The sequence below is a fragment of the Lemur catta genome, chromosome 20, assembly GCF_020740605.2.
Source record: "Lemur catta isolate mLemCat1 chromosome 20, mLemCat1.pri, whole genome shotgun sequence".
Classification (NCBI taxonomy): domain Eukaryota; kingdom Metazoa; phylum Chordata; class Mammalia; order Primates; family Lemuridae; genus Lemur; species Lemur catta.
In genome coordinates this window covers 30,799,362-30,814,917 of record NC_059147.1, presented here as the reverse complement: position 1 = coordinate 30,814,917, position 15,556 = coordinate 30,799,362, and the positions used below count along the sequence as shown (strand labels likewise).

General features: G+C 48.0%; 1 protein-coding gene and 1 non-coding gene across 2 annotated transcripts in view; both read right to left on the bottom strand.

Annotated features, from left to right (window-relative positions):
- Positions 1 to 467: 467 nt before the first annotated feature.
- The window catches only part of AMFR (autocrine motility factor receptor), a 39,106-nt gene continuing 24,017 nt past the window's right edge, over positions 468 to 15,556 (bottom strand). The window contains exons 9-14 of the mRNA XM_045533695.1: positions 15,345 to 15,535; positions 12,012 to 12,115; positions 7,412 to 7,546; positions 5,569 to 5,652; positions 2,775 to 2,959; positions 468 to 2,008 (exon numbers count right to left, since the gene is read on the bottom strand). Of these exons, the coding sequence (XP_045389651.1) occupies positions 1,861 to 2,008; positions 2,775 to 2,959; positions 5,569 to 5,652; positions 7,412 to 7,546; positions 12,012 to 12,115; positions 15,345 to 15,535 (847 nt within the window). The 3' untranslated portion in view covers positions 468 to 1,860. The remainder of the gene's footprint in view (positions 2,009 to 2,774; positions 2,960 to 5,568; positions 5,653 to 7,411; positions 7,547 to 12,011; positions 12,116 to 15,344; positions 15,536 to 15,556) is intronic.
- Positions 6,895 to 7,001, bottom strand: LOC123625576. The gene has a single exon (XR_006730581.1). It is a non-coding gene; the product is annotated as a U6 spliceosomal RNA (small nuclear RNA).

The window sequence follows — 15,556 nt, the reverse complement described above, 5'->3', positions numbered from 1 at the left end:
AGGTGCAAAATCTACGGGTGGTTTAGAACTTCTCTTCTTCATCATTTTAAACTACTTAAGGCATTTCTCCTGCTTTGATCACTATCGTGTTGCTGCATTCCAATGTTCCAAGACCCTCTAAAATTGACTCCCAACAGTTTTCTTTTTTTCACACATCTGAAACATAAGAACACAAGTGTCATCTTTAATTAGTGTGTTAATGTGCAAAGTGTAACATAATTCAAGGAAAGTAAAATAACTTTTTTCTCCCCACTCACCTTGGAAAAAAAATGAAATAAATACAAGGGGAAGAAAAATTCTCTTCGGCCCTCTCCAAATGAAATGCTAGGAAAAATAAAAGTTCCCAATTCAAAAGGATGAAAAGAACCCTCCAACCAAAACGGTACACACAAAATCAAAGTGGGAGTCAATGTTGGTACCTCTGAAAAAAGCTGCTTTAGAATTCCAGCCACACACAACACACTAGAAGAGTTTGCTTTTTATTATTTTTTTAACAATAAAAACAAACAGCTATGCTTTTAGCAAAACAAATTTAAAAAAAAAATCACAGAAATTTACTAATAGCATTTCAAAGTAAGGCTTTTGAAAGATTTATTGAAATAAATTATCTCTGCCTAAATATTCACCTATCACCCTTTTTTCAATTACTTTTCAACATTCTAAAAACTTGCAGTTATGTAAAATACATTTAACTTTGCCAATAATTTTGGATAATACTGGATTTTTCCCAAAAGGACTATCATAAAACTATGCTTCCAAACACTAAAAAAACTTAATCCAATGGGACATAAAACTGAACTACATAACCTATGATTGCGTGTTTCAAACCCTTAAAGTTAAATGTGTGAAGAATTTGAAAAGATTTGGGACCTGGGTCTGCTGCAAGGCGTGTGGATTCGACCTCTCACCTTTCTGTTTCGAACCAGCAGGAACAAAGAAAGGAAATGGAGGGCTCCAGAGAAGAGAGCTACAAAAGTTATCTTTTATTTCTTCAGGAAAGCCCCCCAAAACTTGCTCTCCCATCTTGCGAGGCCCCACATCTCTCCAAGGACCAAACCCACAGGCTTTGGCAATTGCCTAATTCACCTGACCAAGGAATTTAAACCATAAACCACAGCTGGCTGCTTAACCCTTCCCGTGCGCAGGGGCGCGGAGGCAGAGAGGAGAGACGCACAGGTGTTCTCAGGAGATGCAAGAGCACCAGAGTTAACGGAAATGAAGCCGCTTTGGATAGGGGGCTCAGAGTCAGTCCCGGATGTAATGGGACAGGGGTCACCTCCACACACTCGCAGCCCTGGGCTTTCCCCTCCTCTGCTGCAGGGATCAAACCGAGAGTTCTTTTTCCAAGACACCCTGCCAGCTGCAGGGTCCCAGAGCCCGTGCTTCCTCAACAAGGACAGCAGTGTGACAGCGGACGTGGCCCCACGGCACGGAGCCGGGCTCACGCTGTGCATCTCCTCTCTGCTTTGTACACATCTTCCCCGGCACACGCTCTTCCCGCCAGACGTGGCACTCACAGCCCTTGCTGTGACTTAAGCATAAAGCAGTCATCGGAGCTGCCCGCTGCGGGCAGGTGGTCGCCCACTTCCTCCTGATCGTCCCCCACCCCCGAGAAATCCCGTCGATGCCAGAAGAGATCGTGCCTAGAGTTAATGTGCAGTGTTTCTAAGCGGGAGAGAAACGTCACATAGAAAGTATTACAAAGGAGGATTAAATCTGCCAGCCGTCCGAACACTAGAAGACCACATGCTTTATACAGCGGCAATGCAGTCGAGCCCGCGTCTGCGCCGGCGGGCAGGACCGGGCAGGCCTCTTCCGCCGGGCCCGGGCGCAGCAGTGGCCGAGGCGGGCGAGGAAGCGCTAGGAGCTCTGCTGCTTCTGAAGCCTCCGCTCGGCGGCGGCGGCCAGCATCCTTCGACGCAGGGTCACAGGGTCAGAGGACGCGCCTTCTGAGGGGAGGAAGCTGTCTGAGGCCGTGTCATCTTCAGAACTTTTGTTCAAGAAACGCCTACAAAAAGCAGGAGTCGCAGGAAAGAGACGTGAAGCTCTGGAACACACACGGAATGTCTCTGAATTTCCCCGTTTTCCAGGCACCTGCGTGAAGCTGTCACTCGGCACCAGCCCATGAGAAAGACGCCTACCCTGACCAGGCGAGCGGACCTCCTCTCTACACCGGGGAGGAGCCTGTCGAGGGGCACAGCCCCTCCCCACCCCCGGCACGGAGCCCCCACAACCACGAGGCCTGTGCAGGGCACAAAACCCACCCGGATGAACACAACACTGGCCCCGTCCTCAGGAGTGGAAATAAACCCCCTATCCGCCCACAGGACACTGCACGCCCGGCCACGTGGTCCCGAGAGAGGACTGGGAGCTGGCCACCAAGGCCGGACCAGTGATACCTCTCTAGACCTCAGTTTCCCCGGCTCTAAGTCTACCTCAAGGGCATGGCAGCGCCCCCTCTCGGAGCAGTTCAGATACTAATCTAAGGGCTCAGAACCGCTGGCGAGTAAAGCCATCCCGCGCGAGCATGGCTGGAGATGCCCGGCGGAGACGCGTGAGGGCACCAGCCCACCGGAAGGGCCCAGCTGGGCCCACTGTCGCCAGACGCTCTTGTTCTCTCAAGAGCCTTGTAAGCCGAGTGTTTAGGTGACACGTAATGGCTTTTCAATGTTGACACCTGTTTAACAGAAGATGTGGACCCGACATGACGACAACACTTAGCCGCTGGCTTCCGACCTGGGGCTGGTAACCGCCGGGCTGGAGACGCCACTTACTTGCGGGCCTGCTGCAGGAGGTCGTCCTTGCGCTGAACCAGCATGCGCTGTCTCTCGTCCGCAGACTTGGAGAAGCGGCTCCCCCGAGCCTCGAAGTCCTCCACCTCGCTGGGCTCCACCTCCACCTCGCTCAAGTCCAGCGTCTCCTCCAGGCGAGGGCTGAGGTCCAGCGGCACGCGCTCCGCCTGGGCACGGGGAAGCGACAGGCGGGGTGAGCAGGGCCGCCCTGCCGAGCAGACTCTCCCGCAGCCAGGGCGCCCCCTAGACAGGCTCTTCTCGACTCAGGGAGGGCCACAGCCCGCCAGGGAGGCAGGAAACGGGAGCCACACGCAAACGTGTAATGGAGGCACGGGTTCCTGAGGGCAGGCCTGCTGCACGTGGCTCGTGTGCCACTAGGACGGCACCCGACTCACACGAGATGCTCGACATCCACGCAGGAAGTAAATGATGGCCCGTATGAAAAACACAAGCAGCTCCAGACTGTGCTCTTGGAATGTAACGGAAAGGTAACTGCTAGCTTGCATTCTGGGAATCTTCTGTTCAATTCTACTAACTGCTCAAAAATATGATCAAGTTTTATCATATCTACTGCACAAAATGGAGTCAAGCAGGTAAAAAAGGTAAACATTAGTGGTCTTTAAAAAACAGATGCAATAGATTATGTGGTTCCTTGTGTCGAGGATGTTAGAACGGGGCTCTCTCCTGGTTTTGGCTGAAGCTCCACGGGCCACGACATGCTCACGCAGGCGCCCGGCCATCTACGCAGCTCACACTACCAGACCCAGCCTAGGCTGCGGCATCGGCCGCCACCCACCGCTAGGCCAGAGCGGAGGCGGAGGGAGCTCCCGGTGTGCGAAGCGTTTCTGTGCCCACACTCGCCACCTTCTCCTGCCTTCGGCTGAGCCCAAAGGGACTTCGAGAGAGCCACGTGGAGAGCCTGACTCACATCCCCTAGAGTTTGGGAGACACTGGGACTGGCGACTACATACACCTGAGAAACCTGAAAGAAAGAAACTGGCTGGAGCAGACAAAACACAGGGTGCATGTGCAGCGATGGGAGCGAGTTCTGCTGGCTGCAGGGGACACTGTGTGTCCTGGCATTTACATGGAGCCCTGCAAGAGGGAACCAGCCTGAGGCTGCTGACAGTAGACTGTGCCCAAAGGACTACTTGGAGGGCCAATGTGATCCCCACGAAGGCAGGGGTGGTCATAAATAGCCAGCCCAAGTTCAAAGGAAGTCCATGTGAGGTTTCTGGTGCAAGGCAGGGCAGGGAGATGCTGGGACAACATCTACACACACATATATGTACACACACATGTACACAGGCAGCTGGGGTCTCACCGGCCCACCCTGACCCTCTCCCCCAAGCCTGGCCCTACGGCAGGTAGAAGGAGACAGCCAGTGAGTAGAGGACAGGAAAGAAAGAGAGCAGAAGCCCCCTCGGCCCCTGCTCTGCCGTCGGCTTCTGAACCTGCCGACACCGGCCCAGGCCGGGCGGCACAGACTCAGAACTGAGGAAGAGGAGGCTGATGCACTTACTGGGCTGAGGTTTCCATAAACATTGTTATCCAAGGACTTAGTGCTTCCTGAGAAATGACCAAAAATGTTACCTACCACATTCCCTTGTGAAATAAGTACTTTTCTCTACCATACTAAAAAAAAAATCCAGAAATGTTCATGCTAACGCTAACCACAGAGCTGGAGAGTCACGACAGAGACAGAACACGCTGCACCCACGGCTGCCCCAGAGCCAGTCAGCGCTCGAGCTCGGCTAAGCCAGCTAGCCGAAAACAGCAGATGCAGAGACAAACTCCTTCCTCACAAGCCAGGCGCCATTCTTCTAATGACCTACAAGCCAACTATGGATTTGCATATGAGAACTTTAACCCAAAAACAGATTTGAAGAAGTCCTAGGAGATTTTACTGTTTCCTATTTGCAGGAAAAACATGAGAGGTGGAAGCAGCCTCCGTGTCACTTATCAGTGACAGTCGCTGCCTCCAGGAGAGCCCTGGCTCACCCCGGTGAGGGAGGCAGCACCACCCTAGCCCTGAGCCACATGCAGGAAGGCCTGCATGTGGCAAACACGGAGACACAAAGACAGGATTGTCTGGTTTTTATTTTTGGACTCGTAACAAAATACTCTGGACATGTGGCCGCCGATCGAGCAAATGGGAATTGTAGCCGAGGCGCAGGCGCCGGAGCCCTGGGGCGCAGGGCCAAGGGCACAGGGGAGTAGAGGCCGGACAGAGGCACTGCTCTGGTTAGGGCAGCCTCAAGTCACCCAAAGTGGTTCCCAAGAGAGCCACACTTCCCCCACCTCAAACTGGCTCAGGAGGTCTTGTTTTTGCAAAATGTATGGAAGTACCTAGAAATCCTGAGTTGGACAAGGGAGGCGAGGGGGAGAGCATGTCCACGGGCTCGGCTCCCTGGAGAGCTTGCCCTAGTCCACCCCCACCCGAGTGCGGGTGAGTCGGGGCACCTCAGGGTCCTGGGCCAAGCTCCCTGCCCTTCTTTGGGCTCCCACTCGAACTGAGGTGGCAGGGCCGGCTTGGGGGGAACACGAGGGCGAGCCCCAGGGAGTGGGCCACAAGCCCTGTGTGGAAACGCGGGCCACACCGTGGGCGCAGCCTAATTTGTTAATTTTTGACACTGAGACAGACACAGCATGCAGCCGCCTTCTGTACGCTTGCCCTAAGCTTCACAGACACCACAACTGCAGATGACCACTGCCAGGGGCCACAGTCCTCCTCCACGACCCCATGGACTCACTCTTGCTGGCATGCTGGTCTTACCTGAGCGGAAGTTTCTCCCTCTTCCTGGTCACTGTTTGGCCTCTCCATAGGACTGTTCAACGCAGGTCTAATGCTCTCTGACCGCTGTAAGAGAAACAGTACCACAAAAGCAGTGTTATTCAGAAATTAAATAACATGGACAGGGAAACCCTGAAGGGCAGAGGGTGCTCTGGTCCCTAACCCAGTCTGTAACTTGAATGAAGTCTGCAGCATCGAAGAAATGAAAATGCTACAAAGAGTAAAGGCAAGACAAAGGCACCTGGGGCCTGGGGCTCCACATTGGTGAGCTGGCGAGTGGCTCCACATTTAGTTTCCCTTTCAGTAACAGCAAGTGCACAAAACAATGACAACAGTGGTAACACTGACTGTACACTTAACTTTGTGGATGGCACCAAGGAAAACCAGAACATGACTGTCTCATTTCCCTTTAACACCCTGTGGAACAGGGATTGCGGTTATTCTCATTTCTAGCCGGTGTAGGTTGTTGACCAGCGCTGCAGATGCTTAGGGGTCTGGCCCACGCCCCCCGAGTCTGACTGTCTCGGTGCTGGCCAATTTCCGTGTGTCACAGCCTGAGCACGCTCTCCGGCTGCAGGAGGTAACTTTGCCACCCCCAGAGGCAGCCCTCAAGCAGTGACTGAAGGGAACTAGTGGATAAACACCCTGCCCATCTCTCGGGAGGGATAATGTGTTCTCTGCTGGATCCCGGAGGTTCCAGGTGGAGGGAGCTTTAGTCACGCAGGTGGTAACTTGATGATAACTAGCCCTTTACTGGCCGAGGTCCTTTCCCTATTGCACAGCCCCACCCACTACCAATGATTCCTGGGATCACTTCCCAAATTAACTATTTGCATTCGAACCTGTTTCAGGGTCTGCTTCTGGGAAAATCCACAGCCAGCGGCCAGGCCAGACAGCTGAGCACTGGGCGCCACATCCAGTATCCCAGCCCCTGTGACGGGGGCCATACGCCTTCCCTCTTCAAAGAGTCTCAAGTTTTAGAATTTTATTAAGAGATTTCCATATATTTTTGCATACTGAAAATGAATAATTTTTGATAGATTATTCCTTGGTCATATATAAATTCTTTGGTCCTGCCAGAAAGCTCATCTATATTAACACTTCCTGTACCCACCAAAGTGGTTATGTGATGGGCCAGAAAATCGACCTCCTTTAAAAATCAAAACTACCTCCAAGAGATGTGAGCTGCACCTAATGGAATTCCACACCAGTGCGCAAAGCCCATCAGGGACAGATGGCGTTATTCACCCCTCTGCCTATTTTTGTAAATAAAGTTTTATTGGAACAGTCTTGCTCATTCATCCACATATGTTTAGAAAACACTTTGTGAATTTGCATGTCCTCCTTGCACAGGGGCCATGCTAATCTTCTCTGTATTGTTCCAGTTTCAGTGTCTGTGCTGCCCAAGTGAGTGCTTCATTTACATACTGTCCACAGCTGCAGCTGCGTTAGTGCTCCAACAGCGGAGTCGAGAAGCTGCAGCAGGGACTCTCATGCCTGCAAAGCCCAGAAATGTATTATCTGCCCTTTACAGAAAAAAGTTGTTGATCCTCATCCAGCAGGAACTGATGCCATGACCTCCTCGACTGGCCAGGCAGGCTGGTTTGCAGTGTGTATCTGTACAAAAAATTACCCGAACACATGTGTCCTCATCTTTGGTGGGTCTGTTCTCAGTCATTATTTAGGGAAAATTAGGGAGTTTACAGAAACCCTGCATTAAATCACAAATGATATTCAGTTGCTAAGTAACTAAAGAAGTTAATCTAGAGGATTAAATCTCTGTGAAGACAGATTCCGTTTGTCATGCTTAAAACCCCAGTTTTACCTGTGTGGGAAAAGGTACTTGAATCCGTCCTTCTAAAATGTTGTCTGTTGTTATTTCCACCGACCGTGTCAGCTGCAGGTCCTGCAGCACTAGGTGGTACGGAACCTGCGGAAACATCTCCTGAATCTGATGGGCCTACAGGGACACAAACAGAGAGAGAGCATAAATGTTCATTCTCAACAGTTACTCACGGAGGCGCAGTGCGTGGCAGGCTTTGGGCAGTGACTTCGACATGCCTCAAAAACACAGCAAGGAAGCCACCTCGATTCTGCAGATCACCTTCAAACTGCAGTCCCTTTAGTAGTATGTTTCCAGGATGCCAACAGGAAACTGGGGACAGCATCAATTTTAAAATAAAAAAAGCAGAGAAATCCTCCTGCTGGATCCCAACACAGGCTCAACTAGAATATTTTAGTTTTTAAAAGTATTCATTTTAAAGCTCAGTATACCTTGAGTATAAAAATGTGTTCTCCTTAAAGATATAATTCCTAAAATTTAGGAACAAACTTCTGAAACACGTAACGGATGAAATTCAAATGCATTATGTTAAGTGAAAGGAGTCTAACAGCCCAACTGCAGGATTCCATTTATATGACATCCTGGAGGCAAGAAAACTCCTAAGTCGGTGCCAGGGGCCGGAGGCGGGGGAAGGACGTGACTCGAAAGGGGCACGATGAAATTTTGGAGGGGGGTGGAACAGTTCTAGCTCTTGATTACGGGGATGGTTATACAACAGTGGGATCTGAACTGGACACTAAAAAAGGTAAATTTTTATATCTCAATTTGGAAAAAAAAAAAAGATTATAAAGAATGCCAATGCCTAGTATTGCCCTGGACCTGTCGTTTTCAATTCGTAGTCTAGAAAATACTCCAAGTCCACTTAAGGCTCGAGGGTGGGCCTGTGTGTAGGGACAGCAGGCACGGGCCTGGGCACACCACCACCCACTTTCATCCAAGCAGCTCCAGATTTTATTTTTGCTTTACACATACAGCACCAGGTGACGCCTGCAGAGCTGTGCTCAGAGCACTGCTGGTGGGCGCTGGCGGGAAAATCAGTGCTCAGAGGCCCCAGGACCTCCACATTCCTGTGGTCCCCTTAGTGTTCATGTAAATATGAGTCGATGATTTTTTTCCTAGGTCAAATCAAAGCTAACTGGGGAAGAATATATGAAAACCTCTATGATAAGACAAAATTCCTCTCTATTCTTAAACAGCTTCCCCCTCATTTCCCAAATAAAAAAATCCTTAAGACTCATTTTAGTAGACCAAAGCTTTTCTTCTAGAAAATCCAGCAAGTTAAATATTGGATCTTAATAAAAAATGCATGGTTCCAGTAAATTAGTTCTACTAAAAGTAGTGCATTCCAAACCATCACAGAACTGGAGGAAGAACAGCCACAGGGCCTGCCTGAGAATTCTAAACACACCAATTCCAAGAATGAAATTCTCACTCCTAGGAGGGTCGCATGCCCATGACGTCTGACTTTACTAAGGAGGCAGGTGTGAGGGGACGACAGTCCACCTGCAGAGCTTTGACAGCTGCCTGACCCCACAGAACACACACCAAGCCTGCCACGAGCCCGGCAGTGGCCACATGGGCTGCTGCACTCCCAGACCACCTCTGCCCACTGCGATGTCACTCTTGCTCTCTGCAGATGACCTGGTTAATGGTTTCATGGAGAAAGCAAGAGCCAGCAGGAGCCAGGCCTCCTCCTCCTTTTTTTACTATGGCCAAAAACTGATAAAATTTACCATCCTAACCATTTGTAAGTATGGCCCTCATGTATAGTCGGCCCTCATTATCCTCAGGTTTCACATCCTCAGATTCAACAAACCATGGATCTACAATGGTTGTACTGGACATGTACAGGCCCTAAACAATACAGTATACTAACTATTTACATGGCATTTATATTGTATTAGGTATTACAAGTTATCTAGAGATGGTTTAAAGCTGTACTTCCCAACCCCCAGGCCGTTGACTGACATCAGTCCTTGGTGTGTTCGGAACCAGGCACAGCAGGAGGTGAGTGGCAGGTGAGTGAGCGAAGCTTCATCTGTATTTACAGCTGCTCCCCATCACCTGCATCACCGCCTGAGCTCTGCCTCCTATCAGGTCAGCCACGTCATTAGCTTGTCACAGGAGCTCGAACCCTGCTGTAAACTGCACATGCAAGGGATCTAGGTTGTGCTCCTCATGGGACTCTAATGCCCGATGGTCTGAGCTGCAGCAGGGGCAGTGATGCTAGCTCTAGGGAGCAGCTGCAAATACAGATTATCATTCGCAGAGAGGTCTGACTGCACAATAAATGTAAATGCATTCGAATCATCCCAAAACCATACCCTCCCCCTGCCCTCCCCCCACTGATCCATGAAACTGGTCCCTGGTGCCAAAAAGGTTGGGGACCAATGTTTTAAAGTGTACGAGAGGATGTGCGTAAGTTATACGCAAATATTACACCGCTTTATATCAGGGACTTGAGTATCTGAGGAGGGTCCTAGAACCAACCTCCAAATCTGCATCCAGAGAACAACACTCCCCATTTCCCCTCACCCCAGCCCCTGGCAACCATCATTCTACTTTCTGTTTGTAAGAGTTTGACTACTTTAGATACTGCATGTAAGTGGAATCACTTAGTATTTGGGAACCTCAGGCCAAGAAAAGTGCTTGTTCTTCTCCAGCTAATCAATCGCCTCCACTCTGCCAAAGCCAGCATGCCCTTCTGTGACCTCACCTTCTAAGAACTCCCACCCACTTGACTCTTCCCTCCAGGGAACCCAAACTCCTCTGGGCTTGTGCTGTCACCTTCTCCTGGTTTCCCTGCTTCTCAATTGGCTGTCATGGCTTCTCCCTCTCTGCTAGACCTCTGTCCCCTGATTTAGATATCACCTACAGACCTAAAATTCCCAGTGTGCACCTCTTGCTTCTTTTCTTCACTGAGGTCCAGAATGGCCTATGTGACATCTCAAACTTGCCCAAACATAAAGCTGCAGCCCAGTGCTCAAGCCTGTTCCTCCCCCAGTCTTGCCTATCTCAGTACATGGGACCGCCATGGACTCAGCTGCTTACCCAGAACCCAACACGGCAGCTTTCACCCCTCCACTCCCACACCCTACTACCACCCTATCCAAATCAAAGCACGAAGCCCTGTCAGTTCACCTTACAACAGTATCTTACATCTGCCATTTCTTTTCATCTTTATTACCAACATCCCATCCAAGCCACTGCCATTATAGTTTGCCTGAACTACTGAACAACCTCCTAACCTGTTCCACTGCTTCCATTTTTGACCCACTAAAATTCACTCTCCCCCCAGAAGCAAAACCGTTCTTTAAAACGTCCCATCAGTCTCCTCGTGGTGGTGGTGGAGGGCTATATAAACAGCTTTCAATGGCCTGCAAATACTTCCATTACAAAACTGAAACTTGACTGTAGCCTATAAGACCCTGCATGTTCTGGCTCTGTAATCTCAATTTATATCACAATCTTCGTCCTCTACTTGCTAGGCTCCAACCACAATGACATTTCTCAGTTATCAGCATATTCTCACCTCATGGCCTTTGCACCTACTGCTTCCATTGCCTCCTTTCCCAATCTGCCTCCATCTCGTCCTTCCTGTCTCAGCTGAAATATTACTTTCTCAGAGAGAGCAGTCTCCAAACGTCTCCTCGAAAATAGCCCTTACCCACCCACGCCACCACACTGCCTGCCTTCCTGCCTCCAGAGCACTCATCACCACCGGCGATTACCTCGTTTGTTTGTGTTTATAATCTGTCTCCCCAGGGAGAATCTACCCTATATGAGAGTAAGACACGTCTTTGCTGTTGATGATACAGGTGCTGTAGTCAGCACAGGGCTTGTTGTAGAAACAGGCTCTGTGTACACAGTTGTTCAATAAACAAATTAACAAATGAACAGATGAACCAATGACCTTCCAAAGTACTGGCCATGCTTAGCGAGGTCAGGCAAGGGTCCTAATCCAAGCAGGACTAATATGGTTTGCATTTTAAGACTCATGCATTTATTATAACAATGAGTCTAGATTTTTCAACAATGACGAAACACGTTTCTCCATAATTATAAAATAAAAATACACACCTTTGGAAAAATACAAAGAAACTGGAGGTATCTGAATAACATCCTTGAGCCAACAGCATGCCTCAACATCTCAAGGCGTACACACACACACATTTATTTTTGGAGAGGGAGGGGATGGGGGGCAAAAAAACCCACATTTGGTAGGCCTCATACAATTTTTAATAAAAAGCACATCATTCACTCTAGTCAATAATTCCCTAAAAACATTTTGGTAAAATCAAGGGAGAGTCCCAAGGGAGGCCTACGTCACAACAGAGTGAACCTGGTAGCGCTCAGAAAAGGTTAGACTATCTGCCACAGAAACAAAATGAAAGCCAGCTTCTAAACTCATTTCAAATTTTACAACACAGGAATTCAAGCAGGCTCAACGAATAATAAGAAAAAGCCCCTGAAAATTCTGCTAGTTTGCCAGAGCAGAGCAAGCCCGACAAGGTCATCCACACTGCACAGACCCGCCCTCCTAATCCCTAGCTGTCCCCTTAAAGCAGTCCGCAGTCCTTACCATTGCATTGAGCTGGGAGTTGCTTGCCTGCGTAATGCCCAGAATGTTGGTGGTGTGCATCACTTCAACCGAAAAACTCGGCAGCCAGCTTGCAATCCGGGACCCTGAAACAAACAAGAATCCAGCACAAGCTTTAGAGCCCTGATCCTCCCCATGTTGTGTCATCTACTCTCAAGCTGGCCACCCTGTAAGAATGCTGGTGTTCACTGAAGGCTCACAGTATGCCACCAAGCCTCTTGTAACAAGTGTTCCTTGTGGACTGGCTCATTTAGTTCCCACTAAAACCCCACTTGCTACCTCCTACCATTATTCCCATTTTATTCTTCTAGACCCGACTCTAATCCCCTTGGTCTTTGGTCTCCAGGGCACTTAGAAGTTAGGTAACTTGTCCAAGATCACAGTTTAGTTATGATGGCCAAGATGCGAAGCCAGACAGGCAGTCTCTAGAACACTGCACCACTAGGCTCCCTGCGTCCCAGCGGCCCTGGACCCACACGAGCCCCTACTCTCTCGGCCTGGGATACATGGAAGGTTTCCCTGGCTCTAAAACTGCTACAACTGATGAGTTTGTCCCCTCTCTTTCACACCGTACACATGTTGCTACTCATTTGGAGACACTGTTTTCACATTTGCTTTCAAGAAGTATCTTCTCCAATAATCTTAAAAACCTTAGGTTTGGTATTCAAAATTCTTTTCAAAGAGTTCTATTCTACAACACAGACTTGTGCACTAATGGCATCAAGAAGTCTGCTGCTTCTGTTATATCCTGAAGGAATGGCGAGCCCAAGATATACCACCACCAAGTACTGGCTGTAAACCCAACACCAAGCCACACATTTAAGGGTGCTTTTTCATTCCTCCCCAAAGAAGCGCTGAGGCATGAAATATAAATCAAGTTAAACGGCCATCTCAGAGGTCTTGCCAAACAAAATGCACTCATTAAAAAAATAGATGCTTATTTCATGTACTTACTATGGAGAAATAAAGTTGACTTCATCTATTTTGACTAAATTTTTAATATTAATAATTCATAAAATAATGGCGTACACAGCCAGGATCCAACTCCAATACTGCTATAGTGTATTTCAAAAGTGTCACCTGGCACATCCTCCAAACCACGCCCTGTAGACCCCTGGTATGCCAGGCCCAGCTGGCCCAGCAACCCTCACCTATTCTTCTGGGAGACATGACTCTACTTCCCTTGGTCCTTCCTTTGAGGGATTTCACGAACATCCCACCGTTCCCACCATACTCCACCCCCAGAAGCTCAAATCAAAGATCTGAAAAGCACTCCTCCTAAGGAAATTCCAGTGGTGCCTGTTTTACAGTAATAACTGGAAACATGAACTCAGAGAATGTAGTGGTACTAGACTGATGAAAATCAACAACGGCTCAATGTGAATAAAGGAAGGATGATCAATTAGCCCCTGATATGGTGCCCACAGCCTTAGAATTTTAAGTGTGGTTTTTATTACAACTCCTTTCAACACTGCTCAGAGGCAGAATATTCATATTTTATTAACAAAACAACAGGGTTCCAGTTCTGATTCTGTTTCTGGTACTCACTGGAAAGGCTACTCAATGATCCTTTATTATATGCTTAAAAACTACACCAATGCAGTAAGTTATTAGCAAAGGTTAACTATTTTTAAGTGTGCTCCTTGAAGGCATGGCTGACTCAATTTCACTACCTCCACCTTTCTGCCCCCACCCACACAGACTGACACAAAATCCAGCAAAGTGCCTGGAGCAGCCCGTCAGTTCTGTCTGTCTGTCCATTCATACTGAACACTTTCAATTAAAACTGAAATACAGTCAGCCATAGCTTAATGATAGGGCCATGTTCTGAGAAATGCTCGTTAGGCAGTTTTGTTTTCGTGTGAACATCAACATGTCCTTACACAAACCTAGATAGCATAGCCTACGACACGCCCAGGCTATACGGTGTAGCCTGTTGCTGCCGGGCCACACACCTGTGCGGCACGTTACCATAGTAAATGCTGTAGGATAACTGTAATACAGTGCTACGTACCTGTGCACACAAACATACCTAAACAAAGAAAATATACAGTAAAAATATGGTATAAAAGTTAAAAAAAATGGTACACCTGTATAGAGCACTTACCATGAATGGAGCTTGCAGGACTGGAAGTTGCTCTGGCTGAGTCAGTGGTGAGTGGTGAGTGAATGTGATGAACTATGACATTACTGTAATGTCACACTGCAGACGGTATAAACACTGCACACTTAGGCTACACTAAATTTATAAAAACATTTTTCCTTATCTAATTAACCATAGCTTACTGTACCTTTGTTACAAAAAAGGTTTTTTATAAAAGCTTTTTAATCTTTTAACTTTTTGACATTTTTGTAGTAACAGCTTAAAAGACAAACACACTGTACAGCTCACAAAGATATTTTCTTTCTTTATATCCTTATTCCATAAGCTTTTTGTCTATTTTTACAATTTTTTGTTTTTACTTTATGTAATAAATATTTTTGTTAAAAAACTAAGATACAAACACACACTAGCCTAGGCCTACACAGGGTCAGGATCATTAATGTCACTGTCTTCCAGCTCCACACCTTGTCGCACTGGAAGGTTTTCAGGGGCAGTAACACGCACGGAGCTGTCATCTGTGATAACAAGGCCTTCTTCTGGATACCTCCTGAAGGGCCTGCTGAGGCTGTTTCACAGCTAACTTTTTTTTTTTTAAATAAGTAGGAGTGTTCTCTTAAATAATGATTAAAAAGCACAGTATTATAGGCCGGGCGCGGTGGCTCACGCCTGTAATCCTAGCCCTCTGGGAGGCCGAGGCAGGTGGATCGCTCGAGGTCAGGAGTTCGAGACCAGCCTGAGCGAGACCCTGTCTCTACTAAAAATAGAAATAAAAATTATCTGGCCAACTAAAAATATATATAGAAAAAATTAGCCGGGCATGGTGGCGCATGCCTGTAGTCCCAGCTACTTGGGAGGCTGAGGCAGTAGGATCGCTTGAGCCCAGGAGTTTGAGGTTGCTGTGAGCTAGGCTGACGCCACGGCACTCACTCTAGCCCGGGCAACAAAGTGAGACTCTGTCTTCAAAAAAAAAAAAAAAAAAAAAAAAAGCATAGTATTGTAAATACTAGAAAATAGGAATTTTTGATCTCTATTATAACTTTATGGGACCCCTGCTATATAGAGGGGGGTCCATCATTGACCAAAAGATCATTATGAGGCCCAAGACTGTACAATATTAAACTGGTCTGTACAGAACAATTTATAATTACAACAGCATACCCTTAGGGGAGAAAACCCCTTGAGTATAGTTTTAGAGGTTGAAACCAACTAACCATCGAAGTGGAAGAAGTGATTGTGCTGGTTTAGGCGAGGTCTGCCTTCGGCTGCTGCTACAGGAACCAAATTCTCGTCCAAGTTCTCTCCTTGATGGTCTTCCCTGACACGGTTATTGTCAGCAATGTTAAGGGACATTCTGCATGTTGGACAGGAGGTGTCTTGTTCTAGCCAGGAACGAAGACAGGAGCTACCAAAAAGTCCAAAATAA